This window comes from Macadamia integrifolia, chromosome 10 (genome assembly GCF_013358625.1).
Source record: "Macadamia integrifolia cultivar HAES 741 chromosome 10, SCU_Mint_v3, whole genome shotgun sequence".
In the NCBI taxonomy this organism is placed as follows: Eukaryota; Viridiplantae; Streptophyta; class Magnoliopsida; order Proteales; family Proteaceae; genus Macadamia; species Macadamia integrifolia.
The window spans coordinates 2148940-2170523 of NC_056566.1; the positions used below are offsets into that span (position 1 = coordinate 2148940).

Sequence of the window (21584 nt, forward strand, 5' to 3'; positions counted from 1 at the left end):
TTCATCCTCAATTCCATTTTACTGTATGTACCAGATATTCTCCCAATATGAACTGTTTCAAGCTGTCAGAAAGGCCCTGAAGAAATAGTACCATCCACCCTGAACACTGAATGTTGCCCTGCAGGGTTACCTGTGCTCATTGACAGTAGAGCTCAGGTGTTTCCAGCAGTGTGTGACTGTGGGGTAGCTGCATTGCCACTTACAACTGGATCATCCACAATGCCCCAAGGAATTGTCCCCACTGACTACCTCTGCGGGAAAAAAAAATCAACTGGGGGAATTCTGTTTTACATACACCATACATGTTGCAGAAAGAGTGATCTCACTTTCTTGATTACAACTTCTGAAAAATTCAAAAGGCTATATTATCATTTGGAACAAATGGAGAGCCCTAAACTACACGAAGGAAAGAAACCTATCAACAGGGTGTTTGGTTGGAAAAGTGAAATTTTTATTACATCACTTTTATTCACTTCAAGCAGATAGATAACAATTGCAGACATTTTCATGCTTTCCTTTATCATATGAACTTTAATGATAATGTTTCTCCCAAATCAATCTGCTATTGTGGGGCCGAAAGATGCTAGTTGCATGCAGCTACAATATCCAAGTATGTTTTTACTGATATTGATGTACACCACAATGACCACAAGTGTGGAGAAACCACTGGTTTCATCTTTGTGGCAAAGTCGATGGTATGGCATGATCATTTACCAAAAGAAATTACATTAGATGATGTCCTTCATTCTGTACAATGGGGAACATAAGTATGAACACAATCTGCAGGTATCTCAACCCAACCACAAGTGCCGGATGGCATGCCAATCTAAGGGGGCTTCATGTGCAGGGATGCGATGGATACCCTTTCCCATCAGCTTCCGCAATCTATGGGCAATGCAGAAAGCTAACAAGAAAATACCCACCAGACCCACCACTTTAAATACTGCTACAACCTGCAAGTGGCTTGGCAGAGTTAGCATTATATCTGAAGCCAATATTGTACACTGTGCATAGCACAAAGGGACCTGGATAAATTTTGACATATTGACAAGTTGAAATTCGACATAAACAGCTTAGGATAACCACCAATGACATTCAGATAAAACCATAACTCGTAACAGAACAAGTCCCATAAAAAAATGGACCCATGCATTTGATCAGGTAAGGCTCGGGACATGTCTCAGCTAGGACCCATCAACAAGGTATGTTCCATTTTCTTAAAATATGCACCTATAGACAATTAACATTTTCCATTATTATTATGGTGGCATCCTTAAATACTATAGAATAAAGTAAAACAGTCTCTCCTGAAACTGAGTTCTTGCCTGGAGATCAAAATAAGGAAACAGTTCATTATTTCCAGTTAGTTGGAAGGATTGGTCATTTAGTATTCGAGGCAGAGCAACCTACATCCTTGGGGGGTTTGGGGGGAGGGGAAGGGCTATGAACAAAGCAACATCTATAAGGATGTCAAATCCTTGAACTCCCTCAAAAAATTGCAAAGCTTAGTGCTACAGAAAAGGCCAAACCTTATCCAGAGTCCTGTTTTTACAAGGAAGATTCCTATCAGCGTGCTCAAGGGAATATTGTAGCATGTCTAGTATTATCAACTCGGTAGCTGCATCAATTTTTTCTGCAATCAAGATAAGAGGCAGTATTTAATGTTTTTAGTTAGTCCACATCAAATCCAGCTTGTCAGAAGCCGAAAAGATTCAATATTTTCAGGATTCATATATTCATGGGGGAACACCTGGAATATCAAAGATTTGTCTATCTGGTGGAACGCCCAGCAGCTCCCCCAAATGAATGCGGACACGAGCACGTTCAGAACGTGAAAGTAGATCACCATGTGTGAAAACAACAACAGGCTTAGCATCTGCAGAGATGAATGTTAAAAGTGTGAAATGATCACCGAGAAAACAGGAGCTAATTCTATGCTATCAATGTCCAAGAAAATAGAAGGCGGCAAAATATAACAGTAAAAGTAAGTACCAAGAATTAGGTACTTATTTAGAAACCTAAATCATTATATATTATAATTTTTGGTACTTCTAAGTTCTAATATTATTGGCAAACAGCATGACAGGCTGTCAAATGCATCTAAGCATCCCTGTGTTCATGCTTAAATTAGTATTATCTAAAACTTAAATCACATTTACTTAGGTTTCTCCATGATTTCCAACATCTGTTCAACTTTACTTAATTTCAGTGAAATATTTTGATTTTCCGGAGGAAAAAACGTCATATTGCTCAAAACATTATACCATTACAAATAGAAAATTTTGTTGTTTGCAATTAAAAAGTTTCAACCAACAGCTATATGAGTCAAAAAACTTCTTGATAATCTAGTTTCCTAAGTTGTTGGGCATTCCCCTTGGCACCTAGACAACCAGCAAGTTCATCCCCTAGCGTTTTCCAGGCATTTTAAACTATAATAGGAAGCACTCCACCTTGTCTAGGCATTTAGCAATGGGATTAGTCCTGGACTAAAAGCACCTTTACATACTTCAGCAAACTTTAAGTGATAATCAAAACCATAATGTTGGCTTAAAGGCAGAGACTCAAGCCCTCTGCACAGAAAATAAACCCACTACCTTGAAGAAAAGTTGCAACAAAATAACAAACAATTAAAACACTGTCACCTAATCTAGAAAGAGAACCTTCAGTCCTTAAATAAAAATTACTTATCCCTTCATAGTTGATGAACAATGAGGATTTCGTTCAGGAGAGATGTTTTTTCTGAGGACAACACACCATCTTTCTAAACAGATAAACTACCACGAGTGTACCGGTGAACATTGAAGTAATTGCTCTCAGTAAGGTCCAGGATATTCAAGCATCCAGCAAGCAACTTTGAGCAAGTGTCAGCATCAAAACTGCTGCCCTTACGGTAATTGTAATAATTGAAGTTTCCTCAAGTAAAGAAGATATACCAAATGTTACAGTTAAAATCCAGACTCTAAAATTGTATACAAGGATACAGAGAAAGATTTTGAGAGCCCAACCCCTTCTTTATTATGGTCATGTTTATGCCCAAATAATGGCCTTTCATGCAGCAGAATAATGATACAGCAAAGGTGATATGTCTGTGCCTTAAATCTTAATAATTCATAGGTATATGAATTAAATAATGTGGCTTTAGACTGACTCAGCAAAGAATATAATCATATATTTAAATCCAGGGAGTCAGGAATAACAATACAACTAGGGGCCCCTAGCTCAATTAAGGAGATCTTTATCACCAGGGGTGGGCATAATGGCTTTCATGCAGCAGAATAATGATACAGCAAAGGTGATATGTCTGTGTCTTAAATCTTAATAATTCATAGGTATATGAATTAAATAATGTGGCTTTAGACTGACTCAGCAAAGAATATAATCATAGATTTAAATCTAGGGAGTCAGGAATAACAATACAACTAGGGGCCCCTAGCCCAATTAAGGAGATTTTTATCACCAGGGGCCTTTTTACCCTTCATAAAGAAAAGCAGAATACTGCAGCAGACAACACCTTTTGTAGTTTCTTGGTGTATTTGGACTGTGTAAAGATTTGAGAACCAGAATCAAAGAAGAAGAAAGAAGAGAGAGACAAAGAGATTGTTGTAACTTGGGAATCACGATCATGTGGTTGGGACTACCCCTTTCATTCAGTATAAAAACTAGCTATTACAATGTCATAACACAAATAGGAAAGTAGAAGGCATAATCAAAAAAGGAAACTAACTCTAACTTAGCTAGCAATTATCCTAACTCTAACTTGGCTAACAACTATCCTAAATCCAATAGGACACTAACAAAGATATATCAAACATAATCTCACGGTATGGAGGTCTATGGTCACCCATGGCCCTCCAACCGACACACTCACTCAAACTCTCTAACAGACTGAAAAACTGAGGAATTTCTAGGACATGAAAATACCATTCTCTAATGGACAATCAATCTGAAATCTTTTAAAGGGCTAGTGCCGAAGATGTATGGGAAGGGTTTCAACCCTATTCATATGAGATTAATATCTTGAAATTTTCTTTTTTTGTAAATGCCATGTGCATTTGTGGACAACTCATCCACTTAAGGCCAATTCTTTAGGCGCACTATGATGGATAACGACATGGTGAAAATTGAGGGGAAAGAGATACTGCAAAGTGACCATTTTAGATATCTAGGGTCAATCATAAATAAAGAATGTGACAGAGGATGATGTTTCAAAGAGAATTAAAGTAGGATAGATGAAGTGGAGAGGTGCATCCGCAGTGTTGTGTGACCGACGTATTCCTTTAAACCTTGAAGGAAAGTTCTATAGGACTATTGTACGCCCGACTATGATGTATGGGGTGGAATATTGGCCGTTAAAAAGTGTCATGTCATATAAATAAGCTACGTGTAGCAGAGATGGATGTGTGGAAAAAATAGGAAGGAGAAAGTAAGGAATGACCAAATTAGAGATCATTTGGGAGCTGCCCCAATTCATGATAAGCTACGAGAAAGTCGTTTGAGGTGGTATGTCCATGTTCAATAGAGACCAATGCACCATTAAGTTGGAGTGATCTGATTCAGATTGAAGGATCTAAAAGAGCTCGGGGCAGACCTAAAATGACAATGGGAGAAGTGGTGAGGAAAGACATGCACAGTTTAGGAGTTGTCCCATGTATGATTTCAAATTGAGCTGATTAGAGGGCTAAGATCCATGTAGCCGAGCCCTTTTAGGTGGGATTTTTCTGAGTTGTTGCAGCCCTATCCTTTTCTTTCTTTTTTACTTCTCCTTTTGACTTTGCACGGATCCATGTAGCCAACCACATTTAGTTGGGATAAGGCTGAGTTGTTGTTGTTGTTGTATTAAAAGAAGTTACTATTAACTTGGAAGGCAATACAACTTGGATAAGTGATGGACTCGATTGTAGATGAACTCTGACACATGAAAATCAAATTCTTAATCTCATGTCAACAAGCTAGACATAGAATCCTAGAATGATTCAAACTAAAAAAAAAAAAATCTCATAAAGAAAGCGAAACAATTTTACAACTACTCTCCTTAATAACAAAGGCAACATTCATAAAACCAAAAGAATGTCCAGATTATTGACCATCAACATGAATATCTAGTTAGTTTCAATAATAAGAAGGATATTCTATGTCCACTAAACATGAAAAGTAAGTCATACTTCACATAAATTATCATGAATGCAGAAATTCATCAATATTGAAAAGTTAAAACCTTTGAAAGACAAGTATGGGCAACTGAAAGTCTTAGCAAGCATGTCAGGATATTGCTCATCTTCATTACTGTCGTCCATAGATTTTAGGACTGATACTCCATTGACAACAAATATGACAAAATTAACCATCCTCGCTTCTTTGGACCAGTAGCCAATCCCGCGTGCTTTGCATTTCATGCTCTTCCTGATGCTGGGACTGTCTGAATCCCTGTGTACAAACCACTTAAGTGGTAGAATTCAAGAATGTCCTCAAATTTGCAACACAATTTATCATGAAGTTTACAATCAAACCTGATAACTAGTTCTCCATGACGAACACCTTTAGTAATCCAACTCTTGAGCATCTCATAGTTATCAGATAAATTGTCTGACAAACTGCGTGTATCATACAGACAGAAGGAAGTTGAGCCTCTTGGAATCATGTACTCTTGGAGAAAGTAGGTCCCACCTTCAAAAAATGAATTATCTGCACACAGAGAAATGAAAAATGAGAGATGTAGATAACTGAAAGAATGAAAAATACTTTCAGCAACTCATTTTTCTAAGTATATGTGAACAAGAAAATCTGACTTCATTCTCTTAATTAAAAGAAACAAAAAATATGAAAAAAAAAGAAAGGAAGAAAACTTAAAACAGTTCAAATACAAATTTAAGAGAGCACGTGGATGGCAATCCTACAATAAAAGAGGGGGGGGGGGAGTGGATGCTACTCACATGATACTTGGGCCCTCACTGATGAAAACTTGTCACCTTCAAAGACCCCAGAAATTTTATTCACAAGACTACTTTTCCCAGATCCTCTTGGACCGATCAAGAGGAGCGTTGTTGTCTTTGGTAATTTATAATCACCCCTCCTCAGACCACCTACCTCCTCAATCCATGCTCCAGGGGTGTAGCTGTATAAGATTAAACTATAAAGTCAGCTCCACCAGAGCAGATACCAACATGATGCCATCCAAAACTAAGATAATTTTTTGAATTGTAATGACACTACTCATACACCATATTGAGGTAACCAATAAATTACAATTCACTATAAGGGTTTATTGCCTTGACAGCAGTAAATGGAACCCCTCATTTAACTATTTCAGAATGAAGAATGATGCTACACAGCAGGATCAACTCCAGCCTAAGGTTCAACACCCAATCATAACCAGACAACTTCGTTTCCCAAACCATAACCAGAGAGCTTGAGTCAACATTTTCTGTTAGTATAAAACAGAATGTAAGCTAAAAAAAACCTGAGAAAAAGCTTGTTAATACTGAAATATGGTCATAAGCAACGGTAAAGCCACTTGGCCACACAAAATCTAATGCATACAACAATAATGCAATATCAAACATACACATCAAAGCTTGGTGTTGGGTTGTTTCTCCCAAGTGCAAAGGATGAGTTGCATTTTCCAGGCCAAGCCCACCCAAGTATCAAGCATGCAAATCCAACCGTAGTTTGAAGAATAATTATTGAATCGGCCAATACCAATACCTGGCCGATCCTGGATCGTGAATCAGTAATGGATCACCCGGAAGGGAGTTTTTCTTTCTTAGGTAATATCTCTTGAAAGGAAATTGTTTTAGCTAAGAAAAATCAAACAAGCTAAAGAAAGAAAAAATGTAAATTGACCTGCAACATTCAACCTTGGTAAAAACGGTTAGAAACAAAAAGACTGATTTAGAGATGAGGGAGAAGTAGAGAAGAGAGGAAGGAAGAAGAAGAAGAAAAGTTGAGAGGAGAAAGAGAGTGAAGAGTGCAAATCGTGAGTGAGCTATTTACTCTTCTCACCTATATTAGGTTCAAGATAATATCTTAGGGAAATTAAATAATCACCCCTAGGGAGGTAAAAGGTAAAAAAGGAAAAATAAAATTTAGGATAACTTAATATAAAGACAATTCCTAAAGTACCCCTATTACATAAACTCCAACACCCCCCTCAAGCTCAAGAATAAATGTCATACATTCCCAGCTTACATAAGAGGGTACTGAACTGGTGAGGGATGAAACCTTTAGTGAAGATGTCTGCCAATTGATCACTTGTCTTCACGAAAGGTATGCAAATGTTGCCAAAGTCAATCTTCTCTTTTGATGAAATGCCGGTCCACTTCAATGTGTTTTGTTCTATCATGTTGCACTGGGTTATGAGCAATATTTATAGCTGCATTGTTGTCACAGTAGAGTCGTATAGGTCCTTTGTGTCATGTCCTAGCTCAAGAACCAATTGACGCAACCAAATAAGTTCATAAACTCCATGAGCCATCACAACAAGCTAATAAACCATGAAATCTTGTTGGAGCATCAATAATACACACTTCTAACCATGAATCTTCATTCCAATCGCATAAACAAACATGATAAAGTCAAGTACATCCATCATAATCAACCAAATCACATAGTGCTAGCCATTATAGACCAAAAAACTCACATAGACTGAAAAAGCAAATACCTAGTAGCAAGGAGAGATTGTGGTTGTGTTCCAACACCAAACCAAATCACGAACCAAGGTTTTTGGGGGGGGGGGTTTTAAAAGAGGATCCTTGGGTGACTCCAAAGAACTTGATTCCAACTCCAACCGACCTCAGTCCAGAGGAAAAAAAAAAAAAAAAAGATCCAGATTTGGGTACTGTTTACGGAGTTATTGTAGAAGCAGCAGGAAAAAGGAGTTGCAGACCTTGGACTTCCCTCCTTTGCAATCAAGCTTTTAGGGGCTTAAAAGGGGGCCTATGGCGACTCCAATGGACCAGGTCCCAGCTCCAACAAAGCCCTGATGAGAAAGAACAACGGTTGTTTCAGAAATCTGGTTACTGTTCACGGGACAGCAGATCAGGTTGAGGTCTTCATGAATGGAGCATGAATAGCTTCAATCTTCACCAGAAGTAGCTTCTACAGAGTGTATGACTCATCACTATGGCATGTACAAAGTATTCCCTGCTCTGAAACCCTCTATTATTGTTGGGTTCCAAAGCTAGAGAGCCTAGGTTCAAGATCCTTGATCGGCTCTCAAACCTACACGTCTGATACAAAGTTGGAAATCAAAGAGATTAAGTTTAGAGAAGAGGGAGAAGTAGACAAGAGAGGAAGGAAGAAGGAGAGAAGTTGAGATGAGAAAGAGAGTGAACAATGCAAATCATGAGTGAGTTATTTGCTATTCTCACCTATATTAGGTTCAAGATAATATCTTAGGGAAATTACATAATCCCCCCCCTCCTTAGGGAGGTAAAAGGTAAAAAATGAAAAATACAATTTAGGACAACTTAATATAAAAGCAGTTCCTAAAGTAACCCCCTATTACATAAACCCCAACAAGAACATAGTGCCACACTATATCTCCCAGGCCAAATATTAACCAATTGGATTCTCCTTAGCCCTCAATAATTCCAAAGATAAAGAGAGAAAGAAAGAAAACCGAAATCTACAAGGGAGTTGTTCTTGCTCAGAAAATTTTATTTGAATAGACAAGTTGTATTTTAAGGTTTGAAAATATGTTCTGAAGATCCAAATTACCTCTTATATATTTATAGGTTGTTTTGGAGACATGCTTCTATGTTGGTAGAAACATCTCTTTGTAGAGATGTACCCCTACATATGCATCTCTAAGTGTGACCATCCCCTAGAGACATCTCTACATATGAATGTGTTTACATCATAGTTTTTAAGGCGCTGCTAATGCGTCGCCTTACCGACGCCTTGGCGCTAATGCAGTCTATAGATGGTAAGACAGTGCTCCACCTTATGTGAAGTGGAGCCTTATGGGTTTTTTTTTTTTAAAAACACATTTTAATATTACTTAATGAAGATTTCAAATATAGATTTTTTATTGGTAGTTGTATGGTTTTGTTAACACTTGAGATGTATGGGATCGGCTTTACTCCACCAAAAATAACCAAAACAAACAAAACAAAAACACGATTCATAAACAGGGTTTGGATTTTGTCAAGGGTTTTAAGAAAGGGCTTTGAGAAGGAATCAAGGAACAAGGAAGAACCACTGATCCACGCAACCATTTTGCTCTGGCAGCGGTGAGCTTCATTCTTCTTTGACAGGAGTAGAAATATAGTGGATGACCTTAGGGCTTAGGCACTCATTTTGGCATCATAGAGGTAAGTATAATAAATACTTGTATTTTTTGTCTTCTTTTCTTTATATTTATAATTTTGTTTCATAATTATGTATTTATATTATAAGTTAATATGTTTGATGATTGATGATTGATGAAGATGAACTTAGTTTATTCACTTTATTGATTTGTTTTCTTGATGAATATCTTACATTGGTATGAATATGAACCTTTAATATTTATTTAACATATGAGTAATAGGATTCAACTAGGATTTGAGCCAAATAGATTGGTTTTATAAAAAAATTACACAGGAACGCTTTAGTCGATAAGGCGACGCTTTATGCCCGCCTTATCGCTAAGGCGCTCCGAAAGACCCTCATACGCCTCCGTCGCCTTACCGTCTTAAAAACTATAGTTTACATACTTGTATACAAAGGGGAGTAAAGACATAATCATACTAAGGGGTAAACCTCTATGTAGGGATATGACATTGCAATAAGCCAATAAGTACTATCTCTTTCCCATTAATTATGGAGAGATGTAACATTTATTTTTTCTTGATCTTCTATTAATAATATTGATCCTTTAGCTTAAAAAAAAAAAACAAACAACAAAGAGAGAGAGAGAGAGAGAGAGAGAGAGAGAGAGGTAAGGAAGGAAGGAGATAAAATTAGGAAAAGGGATAAAATAGCTTTACAAATGAAGCTTGGCGTCTTTGGCTTCATAGAGGAAGCCAACACCTCCTTCTCAAAGACTCAATAACTTCCCACTAGGACATAATAACTACTCCTACTAAGACTCAACCAACATACAATGCCGAACAAATAAACTATATGATGCAGATTAATAAACAAAATAGGCTTGTTTTATTAGGAATAAGCCTATGGTTGGGCTGTATATGTGTTGGGCCTTCAGTCCATGTGGTTTGGAGTGTATTGGGACATTTTTATGGGTCTAAAAGAGGGGCTCTAAGATTGAGTACGGAATTACTAGTTAGTTTCCTTTTTTTCATTAGTTTCCTTTTTAGTTGGGCATTGATGGGGTTTCTTAATTTCTAAAATTAGTTGCTACTTTAGTTTCTAATTTCAGTCTATAAAAAGTTTCTAATTTGATTAGTTTACAATTCCAATTTTTAGTACCTACATGTAAGTAGTCTTAGTATCTCAGTTTTTAGTAGCTTTTGGAGTTTCTAAATTGTAAACACCCCCTAATCATTATAAATAAAGGAAAGGGGTCTCATTTTGAGACCATGATTTATACAAACAAAAAAACTATTGTTGCCGCATTGTCTCTGCTGAGATTGCTTTGTGTTTGATCAAAGTGTTGGGTTTGGAGTTTGATCCAAGCGAGTCCTTGCAGCGTGAATTCCAAGAGGTTTTCTTCAAGCTTTCTTATTATCTTTCAAGTTGGTTTTCTAGTTATTTCAAGGTTTTACTGCTGCCATCGAATCAGGTATTTATACTCTTGATTTCTAGTCCATAATTCCTAAAAACAGAGCCGATCGGCCTTTTCTGTTGGTACTAGTTCCAGTCATTGGCTGGTTCCCAAACTTTGGTCGATTGTTTCCCTGTATCCCCTTAAGGATCGATCCAAGGTAGGCCTGATTCTGCCTAGCCATTAATGAGATATTACAAATCACCATATTCTCGCCTTTTAGTGACCTGTCATGACTAGAACTGAACTCGATGGGTTTATTTCAGTTTTTGTTGGTTGTTAAGCCTCTGTTGCATATTATTCTGTTGATCTAAATTATTTGAAGCCTTATTTCATCACTGACTTGCTTTTATCTGATATCCTTGTTCTGTCCTAATCGATACTGGCTGTTGAGATCAACAACCTGCTGATTTGTTACTATTCTGTTGGACTGATTATTGCTGGTGTGTTTCGGGTACTTGGTTGTTCTTTTGACTAAAAGTTCCTGTAGTTTGGTTCTAGTTTGTGTTTTCAAATCTAGTCCTACATTAAGTGGTATCAGAGCATGGCTGAGAACAACATTCCCACCTTAGCTTCTATTATGGAGATGCTACAGAATATGAGAGTTGAACTAAAGGCTGAACAACAAGCTCTTGGTGTAAGGTTGTTGGCTGTGGAGACCCAACCACAACAACCTACCTGTGACTCTCATATACCACCTGAAGTGGAGGCCCCATTGAATGCAATTGCTCAGTTAGCTAACAGAAGATCTATCCTTAATCTGAGAGAACCACAAAGGGTTCCAGTCGAGCAACCTACTTTTGAAGAACACATAAGGAGTTATTTTGAGACTGAATGTCCTACACCTCAGAGGTACTCAAGAGATTCACAGAAAGTCAAGCTTGATTTGAAGGAGTTTGATAGTAGACATAACCCCCAATTGTTCTATGATTGGATAGCTACTTTGGATGAATATTTTGACTACTATAACCTCCCTAAGGAACAGAAGATGAAACTAGCTTGTGCTAAGCTAGTTGAGGTTGCTCGTGATTGGTGGAGAACCTATGAGTAAGAGTTGGAAGACCGTGGTAGAGAGCCTACTACTTGGGAGGAGATGAAGCTTGAACTATCTGATAAATATTTGCCACGTAACTTCAGAGCTCGCATACAAGATCAGCTGAGTTCTCTTCGTCAAGGGACTATGACTGTTGCAGAATACATAAACAGGTTTGATGCAATTTATTCTCTCACAGGCATAAGGGAGAATGAGAGGCAACTACTATCTTGATTTCAACTGGGATTGCAAGCTGAAATCAACAGAGGAATTGGTGTTGTTAATGTATACTCGATGAGGGATTGCTTTGACAAGGCCCTACGAGTAGTCAGGAAGAAGGTTTAGTTTTCAAGCTGGGGAGGTCAAAAAAAAAATTCCAGCCACTAAACCTAGTAGTTCAACACCCCCAAAGGCCACTAGTCCTCTATGGACTGATCACAAAGGAAAGGCACCCATGACAAGTAACAACAAGGTACAGTGTTTTCATTGTCAAGAGGTAGGACACTTTGCAAAGTCTTGCCCACATAAGCAGAGGGTTAATGCAATGGCTGAAATTGAAGAACCTAAAGGGGAAGATGAGTCCGCTCTTGATCAATACCCCTTGGAAGACGATGACAATGATGGTAGGTATGACTATTACCAGGAAGATACTAAGGATGATGGCACTTATGGCATTCATGTGATTAGTAATGTCTTGGTGGTTGAAACCATGGAAGAAGACTCCACTAAAAGATTCTACATTGAGGAGAGCATAGTAGACAAGACTAAAGCCGTGGAAGATGAGGAAGTGATTGAGAAAACTCCACAACAAAACCTTTGAGATTCATGATGAGAAGGAAAAGTTTGTTCCAATCCTTGATGAGAAGGTTACCAACATTGACGACCCTATGCACACGACATTCACAGTTGGTATTGATTCAAAAGTTGAGCATATAGAGTTTGCTATGCCATCATGGTTCTTCAAAGAGAAAGCTCCACGCCTTGAAGACTACCTTCCAAAAGTTTACAAGCAACCTGAATTCTGTTTGGGAACGGTTACCGCTGCTATTCATATGTTGTTCCCACATCATCACTGCAAAATTCGAGGACGAATTTTTTCAAAATGGGGAAAGTTGAAGCAAATTAATAACCAAAATCAGCTTGTTTTATTAGGAATAAGCCTAGGGTTGGGTTGTATATGTGTTGGGCCTTCAGTCCATGTGGTTTGGAGTGTATTGGGCTATTTTTATGGGTCTAAAAGAGGGGTTCCAAAATTGAGTACGGGATTACTAATTAGTTTCTTTTTTTCATTAGTTTCCTTTTTAGTTGGGCATTGATGGGGTTTCTTAGTTTCTAAAATTAGTTGCTACTTTAGTTTCTAATTTCAGTCTATAAGTAGTTTCTAATTTGATTAGTTTACAATTCCAATTTTTAGTAACTACATGTTAGTAGTTTTAGTAACTCAGTTTTTAGTAGCTTTTGGAGTTTCTAAATTGTAAACACCCCCCATCATTATAAATTAAGGAAAGGGGTCTCACTTTGAGCCCACGATTTATACAAACAAAAAAATTGTTGCTGCCGCAATGTCTCTGCTGAGATTGCTTTGTGTTTGATCAAAGTGTTGGGTTTGGTGTTTGATCCAAGCGACTCCTAACAGCGTGAAGTCCAGGAGGTTTTCTTCAAGCTTTCTTATTATCTTTCAAGATGGTTTTCAATTTGTTTCAAGGTTTTACTGCTGCCATCGAATCAGGTATTTATACTCTTGATTTCCTGCCCATAATTCCTGAAAACAGAGCCAATCGGCCTTTTCTGTTGGTACTAGTTCCAGTCATCAACTGGTTCCCAAACTTTGGTCGATTGTTCCCCTATATCCCCTTAAGGATCGATCCAAGGTAGACCTGATTCTGCCTAGCCATTAGTGAGATATTAAAAATCACCATATTCTCATCTTTTAGTGACCTGTCATGACCAAAACTGAACTCAATGGGTTTATTTTAGTTTCTATTGGTTGTTGACCCTCTGTTGCATATTAATCTGTTGATCTGAATTATTTTAAGCCTTATTTCATCACTGGCTTGATTTTATCTAATTATCCTTGTTCTGTCCTAATTGATACTGGCCGTTGAGATCAATAGCCTGCTGATTTGTTACTGTTCTGTTGGACTGATTATTGCTGGTGTGTTTTGGGTACTTGGTTGTTCCTTTGACTAAAAGTTCCTGCAGTTTGGGTCTAGTTTGAGTTTTCAAATCTAGTCCTACATTACTATAAAATAACCATATAATACTCCCCTTATCCGAATAACTCTCTACCACACCCTACGTCCATCTTAGAGCGTATAAAAATGACACTTGCTATTTTACGGTCTCACCAATTGTTTGTAAAGATGGAAAAGTGCAGTATTGGGGAACAAGAGGTGAAGTATCTTGGTCATGTAATCAATCATGAAGGAGTGGCAGTAGATCCGAAAAACATTTCAGTTGTGATTGAATGGCCAAAACCATCAACGCTGAAGACTCTACGTGGGTTTTTGGGGTTAACGGGATATTACCGAAAATTCATCCAGAATTACGGTAAAATCGCATCCCCATTAACCAACATGCTGAAAAAAGGATGCTTCAAATGGGATACATGCTCAGAGGCTGCTTTTGAAGAATTAAAGAAAGCTATGACATGAGCTCCTGTTCTTGCCTTGCCTGATTTCTCAAAAACTTTCATTATTGAATGTGATGCATCAGGATCAGGAGTAGGAGGGGTACTGATGCAAGAAAAGAGGCCCATTGCCTTTTTCAGCCATTCTTTAAAGGGTAAGAATTTATTTTTATCTACGTATGAAAAGGAAATGTCGTCTTTGGTTATTGAAGTACAAAAGTGGAGACATTACATCTTAGGGTGTAAACTTATTGTGAGGACTGACCAAAGGAGTTTAAAGTACCTTTGGGAGCAGAAAATTACTACTCCTGCTCAACAAAGGTGCATGGTGAAACTCATGGGTGTTATGACTTTGTGGTGGAGTACAAAGCAAGGAAGGAAAACTTAGTTGCCGACGCCCTATCAAGAAGAGAGGAGATGGGATAAAGCTTAGCGATTTCACAGCCAGTGCCTCGATGGCTCACTCAAATTAATGAAGAAGTGCAAAGCAATCTGGTTTTGTAGGGAATTGTGAACCGAGTGCAGCAAGATGAAGCCGTGGGTCCTTGGAACTATAAAGAAGGAATTTTGTTTTTTAAGGACAGAATATTTTTGTTAGCTGAGTCTTCTTTAGTCCCAACAATTATGGAGGAGATGCATTCCAGTACACACGAAGGTTTTCATAAGACTTTCCAAAGAATCAAATCTGTATTCTTTTGGAAAGGAATGAAGAAGCATGTTCAGCAGTGTGACACTTGCCAACGTCAAAAATAGGAAAATACTTCACCAGCAAGCCTTCTTCAACCTCTATGCAGGTATGGACAGACCTCTCCATGGATTTCATAGACGGACCTCCAACTTCAAGGGGTAAAACTACAATTCTTGTGGTGGTAGATCGTCTGTCAAAATTTGCACACTTTATTCCAATGTCTCATCCATACACTTCATCATCAGTGGCACAAATTTTCTTTGATGATAACTTCAAACTTAATGGTATGCCTAACACCATAGATTGTGATAGAGATCCAGTTTTCACTAGTGCATTTGGAAGGAGCTTTTCCGTTTGCAAGGCAAAAATTTCAATTTCTCATCAAGTTACCACCCACAAACCGATGGACAAACGGAAGTGGTGAATAGAACAGTTGAAATGTATCTGCGGTGCTTCTCAAGTGACAAACCAAAAGACTGGGTTCGATGGATTTCTTGGGCAGAATATTGTTATAACACTAGTATGCATACTTCTACAAAGAAAACGCCATACGAGATTGTCTATGGTCGACCTTCGCCAACTCTTTTGTCTTACATTCCAGGTGCGACACAAGTGGAGTCAGTGGATAAGGAGTTATATAACTGTGATCAGGTTCTTAAGGAATTGAGAAATCAATTGCAGTCTGCCCAGAATCGTATGAAGAAATTTTATGATGCTCATCAAACGGACAAGAGTTTTGAAGAAGGGGAATTTGATTATTTACGCCTACAGCCGTATAAACAAGTTTTTGTTTCTCTCCTTAAAAATTTTAAGCTATCACCGAGATATTATGGGCCATTTGAGATTTTGCAGAAATTGGAAATGTAGCATACAAGCTCAAGCTGCTAAGCAACTCGCGCATTCCCGTTTTCCATGTATCTTGTTTGAAGAAGAAGATTGGTGCAAACATACAAGCACAACAGGAGCTTCCAAAGGAGCAAGAAGAAGAGGACGTCATTATAGATTGGCCATAAGCAGTGCTGGACAGGAGAATCAGGAAGCGAAAAGAAGAGGTTTTGATTCATTGGAAGGGACTGTCTCCATTCGATGCAACTTGGGAGGACTTAGAGCAAATGAAGATTCATTTTCCAGAATTTACCCTTGAGGACTAGGGTGAAAATTAAGGGGAAGGAAATGTTATGCATTTTAAATATTAATGTAATAAAGCCTCTGGGGGCTAGGTAAAGTAGTCATTTGGTGGTTGTTGGAGTCTTACAATGGATAGTCTACTAAGAATTAGTCATCAAGTCCTAGTCTTTAGGGGAGTTGGGTGTGGAACAATTCTTGTGGAGTTAGTTATTGAATTGAGTTAGGAGTCTATAAATTAGGAGGGGAATAATGTAACAGCCATCGATTAATTTGAAATTCAAGCTTCGGCTTAGGAGGTCATTTACCCTCGAAGTAAACATTTGAGTTTCTAAATTAGACTTCATTGTTTCAAGCACTCTTCTTCACAATAGGTAAGAGAAACAGGAACAAGGGGAGCAGGGAGCTGAGATACTTGTCTCAGGAGAGTACCTTAAACAGTTCAGACTCGCCTACCTCGTTTACACGCTCACGAACCCGAGACCACAACAAGTTGATACGTACTCAAATTTGGTAGAGAACAGAGAGAAAATAGGAGAGAAGGAATAGGATGGGATTGCCATAGCATAATTGGGAGGTCGCTAACCTCAGTTTTGGCTAATTAGGAGGGAGCCAACCTCAATTCCTTAAGCGAAATTTTAGGGATTAAACTTCTTACTTTTCCTTCCAATAGCATCCTATTAAATAGGTACATAAGAGAAGTTATCCAGAACTACTATAACTCCTACTAACACCACAACTCCATGTACACGCTATAACCAATCACAATGGCTCACAACACACTCCATAAAAACTTACCACTAATCCATGTTGACTCAACCACTTAATTCTAACTAACCCAAAATAATAAAATATTATTCTATTTGACCGTCCAAGGGTTGCACGTAACAAATCCTTCCCCCATAAGTTCAATCTTTCCCTCAAGATTGAAACACAAATATAATTCATATTTTACCAGGATCCTAAATTAAAATTTTTCTGGAGAAAACTTCAATTTGGTAAAGCCCTGCCAAAATGATAAGGAGATGAATCTTTAAACAAACAACTGAATCAACCCATGAAGCAAAATACTTGGTGTCACCATGAATATTTTTGTCACATGACCAAATATGGATATTCTTGTGCTGCAGTATTTCATCACCATCTAATTTTGCTTCCTCTACAACTACAATGATTTTGTTCAAACTCAAATCCTTCACATGTTTTTTGGGCTCATCCAATAAGACTTCATGAGTTTGACAATATGCTTCTTTCCTCATCTCCTTCTTCAATTCAGCCAAATTCTATTAAACACATTGATAAACTTTAGACATCTCGTTGGAGATCGCCATCATGTCCCGAATGGATGAACGCATGGCCTGGATGATCTCAATCTTCGTACCCATGGTCATAGGATCGACCATGCTCTGATACCAAGTTGTTATGGTCTCGGGTTCATGAGAGTGTAAATGAGGTAGGCGAGCCCGAACTGTTAAGGATACTCTCCTGAGACAAGTATCTCAGCTCCCTGCTCCCCTTGTTCCTGTTTCTCTTACCTATTGTGAAGAAGAGTGCTTGAAACAATGAAGGCTAATTTAGGAACTCAAATGTTTACTTCGAGGGTAAACGACCTCCTAAGCCGAAGCTTGAATTTCAAATTAATCGATGGTTGTTACATTATTCCCCTCCTAATTTATAGACTCCTAACTCAATTCAATAACTAACTCCACAAGAATAGTTCCACACCCAACTCCCCTAAAGACTAGGACTTGATGATTAATTCTTAGTAGACTATCCGTTGTAAGACTTCAACAACCACCAAATGACTACTTCTTAAATAACCTTATCTACTACCCGTTGCAAGACCTTAACTCCCAAATGACTACTTTACCCAGCCCCTAGAGGCTTTATTACATTAATATTTAAAATGCATAACATCTACAATCTTATTTTGTTCTCTTACTCTCTCAAAGCCCTTCTGGTGCTACCTTTGCATACTTTGAGTTTTCGCTCCTTATTGTGAGTTTTTTTCGTGTGTGGCGAGCAGTACTGAGCACAACTGTTGGGTCCCAACGTGGCCTAGTTGTTTGGGTGCACATCAACTAGAGGGCCTTACAAGGGCTGTTACATCTTCGAGGGCCTGTTTCATGGACCTTTCGCACCATAGAGGGTAAAAACGCTCTTAAGGAGAGTGGCATTGACACAGGTTAGCCCCTACTTGTTCATGTTCTTACTATGTTGGACACTTAAGAGTTTTTTATTTCTACTCATATTTTAAAGTTTCAAATTGTAAAGTTTCATATTCTCTTTGAAGCCTTTATTTTACTACACAAGTTGTTCAGATATTCACATTTCAGAGGTAGTTGGTGATCCATTTCTGTTCGGCCTAACTGAAGGGGCATTGGACAACAAAAAGAGTATAGAAAACAGAGACCAACAGAAGGCTTTTATAAGAGAATAATAATCAGAATATCAAGTCAAGCAAAGAAAAATTCTTCAGGTAGCTGATGTATATCTAATGGAAAGAAAACAGCCCAAGAACGAGCATATGCATTCAAAAAGTACCTCAGGATTTGACTCTTTGCTTCTTCCAGGGTTCCCTTTCGCAGTTCCAAACTAAGGTAACTCCTCATGATTTCTTGATAACCCGTCCTTCTCCTCCTCTGACGGATAGAATCATCGAACGAAATCGAGCAAGGTGAACGACCCACATCATCAAGATTATCATATTTCATCCCAATCCTTTCATTCTGTTCTAATTCCTCATCTTTCAAAGCAGAATCATCTCTAAACCATACAAAGAACAACAGAGTTTAACAACTAACAAACAACCCAAAACCAAAAGAAAGAAAACTTTTTTTTTTGGGCAAACAAGAAGGAAAACTTAAAAGGGTAAAACAAACAATTGCTACATAAAAGAAAAGGAGAAAAGAAGCAAACCCATGATTAATGCACCCGAAAGGTTTGTTGATTCCTAATAATGGGTCATCAACACTTTGCTCCATTGACCAGTTATCTGAAATTTCTCCTGCAATTCCAGAATAGGGTCTTTCTTAATTCTCAAAACCACCGATATTGACCCTTTACACAAACACAAAAGCAGACACATACAGAGGGAGAAGGATACAGAGTGTGTAGTGGGTACCTCCAGAAGAACAATAATCAACAGAGAGAGTAGTTGAGGGAGCTCTGCCACCGCCCATGCTCTTTCTTTGCTTCTTCAATTTTTACTCACTCCTCCAACAAGACAAGAAGCAGAAGCTGTAGCATTTGATCACTTAAAAACAAGGGAGGTTGGTAGATAACGCCGGCACCGGAAGTGTTGCACTTAAATATTAAGTGATATAAGTTCTCAGTGAAGCATACAGAATCATTCTCGAGTCAAGTGTGATCAAACACCATAAGAAGCATAAGAGAGACCTGATCGGGAATCGTTCACAGGCGGTTACTTACACGTATTTTTAGCATTTTAAACCGCTTGATCTGTACACGTGTACTATTGACCAACCGTGACCGTTCAAATACTGTTTCAAGCCTTTGATTGCAAGTAACCTGAATTCTTAGCAAGTCATCGAAAAGAATAAAGGAGATGAATAATCATTTGAAAATTGAAATTTTTAGAGTAATTTACATCCCTCCCCGTATTTTGCTTTTATTTCGACCCTCTCCCTGTGTTTTCAAATATTTTGCAGACCTTCCTTGTATTTCGATAAATTTGACAAAAAATGTGACTCCATCGTATTATGTCCGTTAAGATTTCAAAATATTATTTTAATACCCAAATCACCCCTATGAAATGTAAATGGATCATTATACCCATTAAGATGAGTGAATAACTCATCTTCACTTTCGTTCTCACTTGCAAGTAGACTAAGGCTAAAGCAGCGACGAGCGATCAACAGCAACGAGCAACGAGCAACGAGCAACGAGCAACGAGCAACGAGCGTCAACCAGTGCCTCGAGTGACGGACGGCGCAACAATTGGAAGCTACGCATGGTGGTTCCTGCTTCTTCAATCTTTTGCTTGCAGAAGAAGAACTCCTCCATTGTTCTTTACATGGTGGTTCCTCCTTTTTCTCTCTATTTCTCTCTGCTACTACAAAATATTCTCAGCAATCCAGAGAGTAGGTAGATGCCATCTAAACTTTTCTGTGTTCACGGGTGATTAGCAAAGCGAAAACAACGAGAGATGCAGACATCAGGGATAAGACGCAAAGTCGCTCCTATAGCCAACGATGGGGAGTCTTCGGACAAGCTTAACCAACTTCTTCTCTCTGCCGCCATCTGCAATGGCAAAGATTTAGGCCCTTTTGTACGCAAATCCTTTGCCTCAGGTAAACCAGAAAACCATCCTTCACAAAGTCCACGGAGTCAGAGATCGAGGAGGTTTGTAAAGAACACTACCAGGGCTTCATCATGGCCGCTGATGACCTCCGATCCCTCCTCTCCAACGTTGATTCTCTGAAGTCCTCCCTCTACATCTCTAACGAAGTCTTGCAGTTTGCCGCTGGTCCCCTCCTTGTCTCCCACGATTCCTTCTTTGAGGCTCATAACGCAGCGTTTGGAGACAGAGATTCAGAGTGGTTGTAATTGTCCCTGCAGTCATCAGTCATCACTACTGACTTCAGGGACAATTACAATGCCATTCCAATGGCCATTCTCACTCAAATGTCACAGAGTCAAGGAAAACCGATCAGCAAAGCGCATTAAGAACGACAAAACAGATGCATGATGAACATCCATCCAACTCAGCTTTACTCCTCTCCATCCCCAAGCTCCCTTTCCTCTGCTGCAGTGGCCATCAACTCATCAAAGTTCTCCGTCTTCCCAAGCAAAATCTCAATCTTTGCTTTCTGGATGGGTCGCCCTCTTGATTCATCTTTTGTATCAACAGTAGATGTTGTGATCTTCTTCTCAACAGCCAGTCCATTGTTCTTCAAGATCTCGACAATGGTGACAACCATGGCAATAGCCATTCCAAGGGTGGAAAGTTCAACCTCATTAAGTTGCTGCATGTACCTCTTAGCGAGATTAACATAGAAGAAAAGCGGCTTCTTGGTATGGGAGACCTGAATCCAATTCTTCTTGTTCGAATCTACGATACTGATGTTATTCACTCCATCTGTAATGTCTTCCATTGTGGACAAGAAAAAGTAGGGGGAAGAACTAGCCCGAAACGAACCAAACGCTCTCTCTCTCTCAAGAAAAAAAAATCTGGGGAGGAATACCCCCCACAGAAACGGAGTTTCTTGAAGAGATGGATTGGGCGGTGGAGATCGATCGGTCTCTTCATCGCCGTTGTCGTGGTGATGGGGTGAGTGAAATGTGAGGGTTTCATATTGAGGGTTAGAGGGTAGGGATAAAGGTGAAATTGGAAAACGAAAAACTATTAAAGGTAGAAGGATAGAATTGTATTTTAACATCC

At 38.6% G+C, this 21584-nt stretch overlaps 2 protein-coding genes across 2 annotated transcripts; both read right to left on the reverse strand.

Moving 5' to 3' along the window:
* Positions 1-429: 429 nt before the first annotated feature.
* LOC122090620 lies at positions 430-19546 on the reverse strand. The gene is made up of 9 exons (XM_042660258.1): positions 19305-19546; positions 19100-19187; positions 18725-18946; positions 5931-6112; positions 5508-5682; positions 5216-5424; positions 1751-1876; positions 1530-1633; positions 430-953 (listed from the first exon to the last, which is right to left on the reverse strand). Exons 1-9 carry the CDS (start codon positions 19360-19362, stop codon positions 792-794), a joined length of 1326 nt encoding a protein of 441 aa, XP_042516192.1. The 5' UTR covers positions 19363-19546; the 3' UTR covers positions 430-791.
* A 365-nt stretch (positions 19547-19911) lies between these two features.
* On the reverse strand, positions 19912-21449 carry LOC122090621 (uncharacterized protein At2g34160-like). The gene has a single exon (XM_042660259.1). The coding sequence runs from the start codon at positions 21295-21297 to the stop codon at positions 20914-20916; it is 384 nt and encodes a 127-aa protein (XP_042516193.1). The 5' UTR covers positions 21298-21449; the 3' UTR covers positions 19912-20913.
* Between the last annotated feature and the right edge of the window lie 135 nt (positions 21450-21584).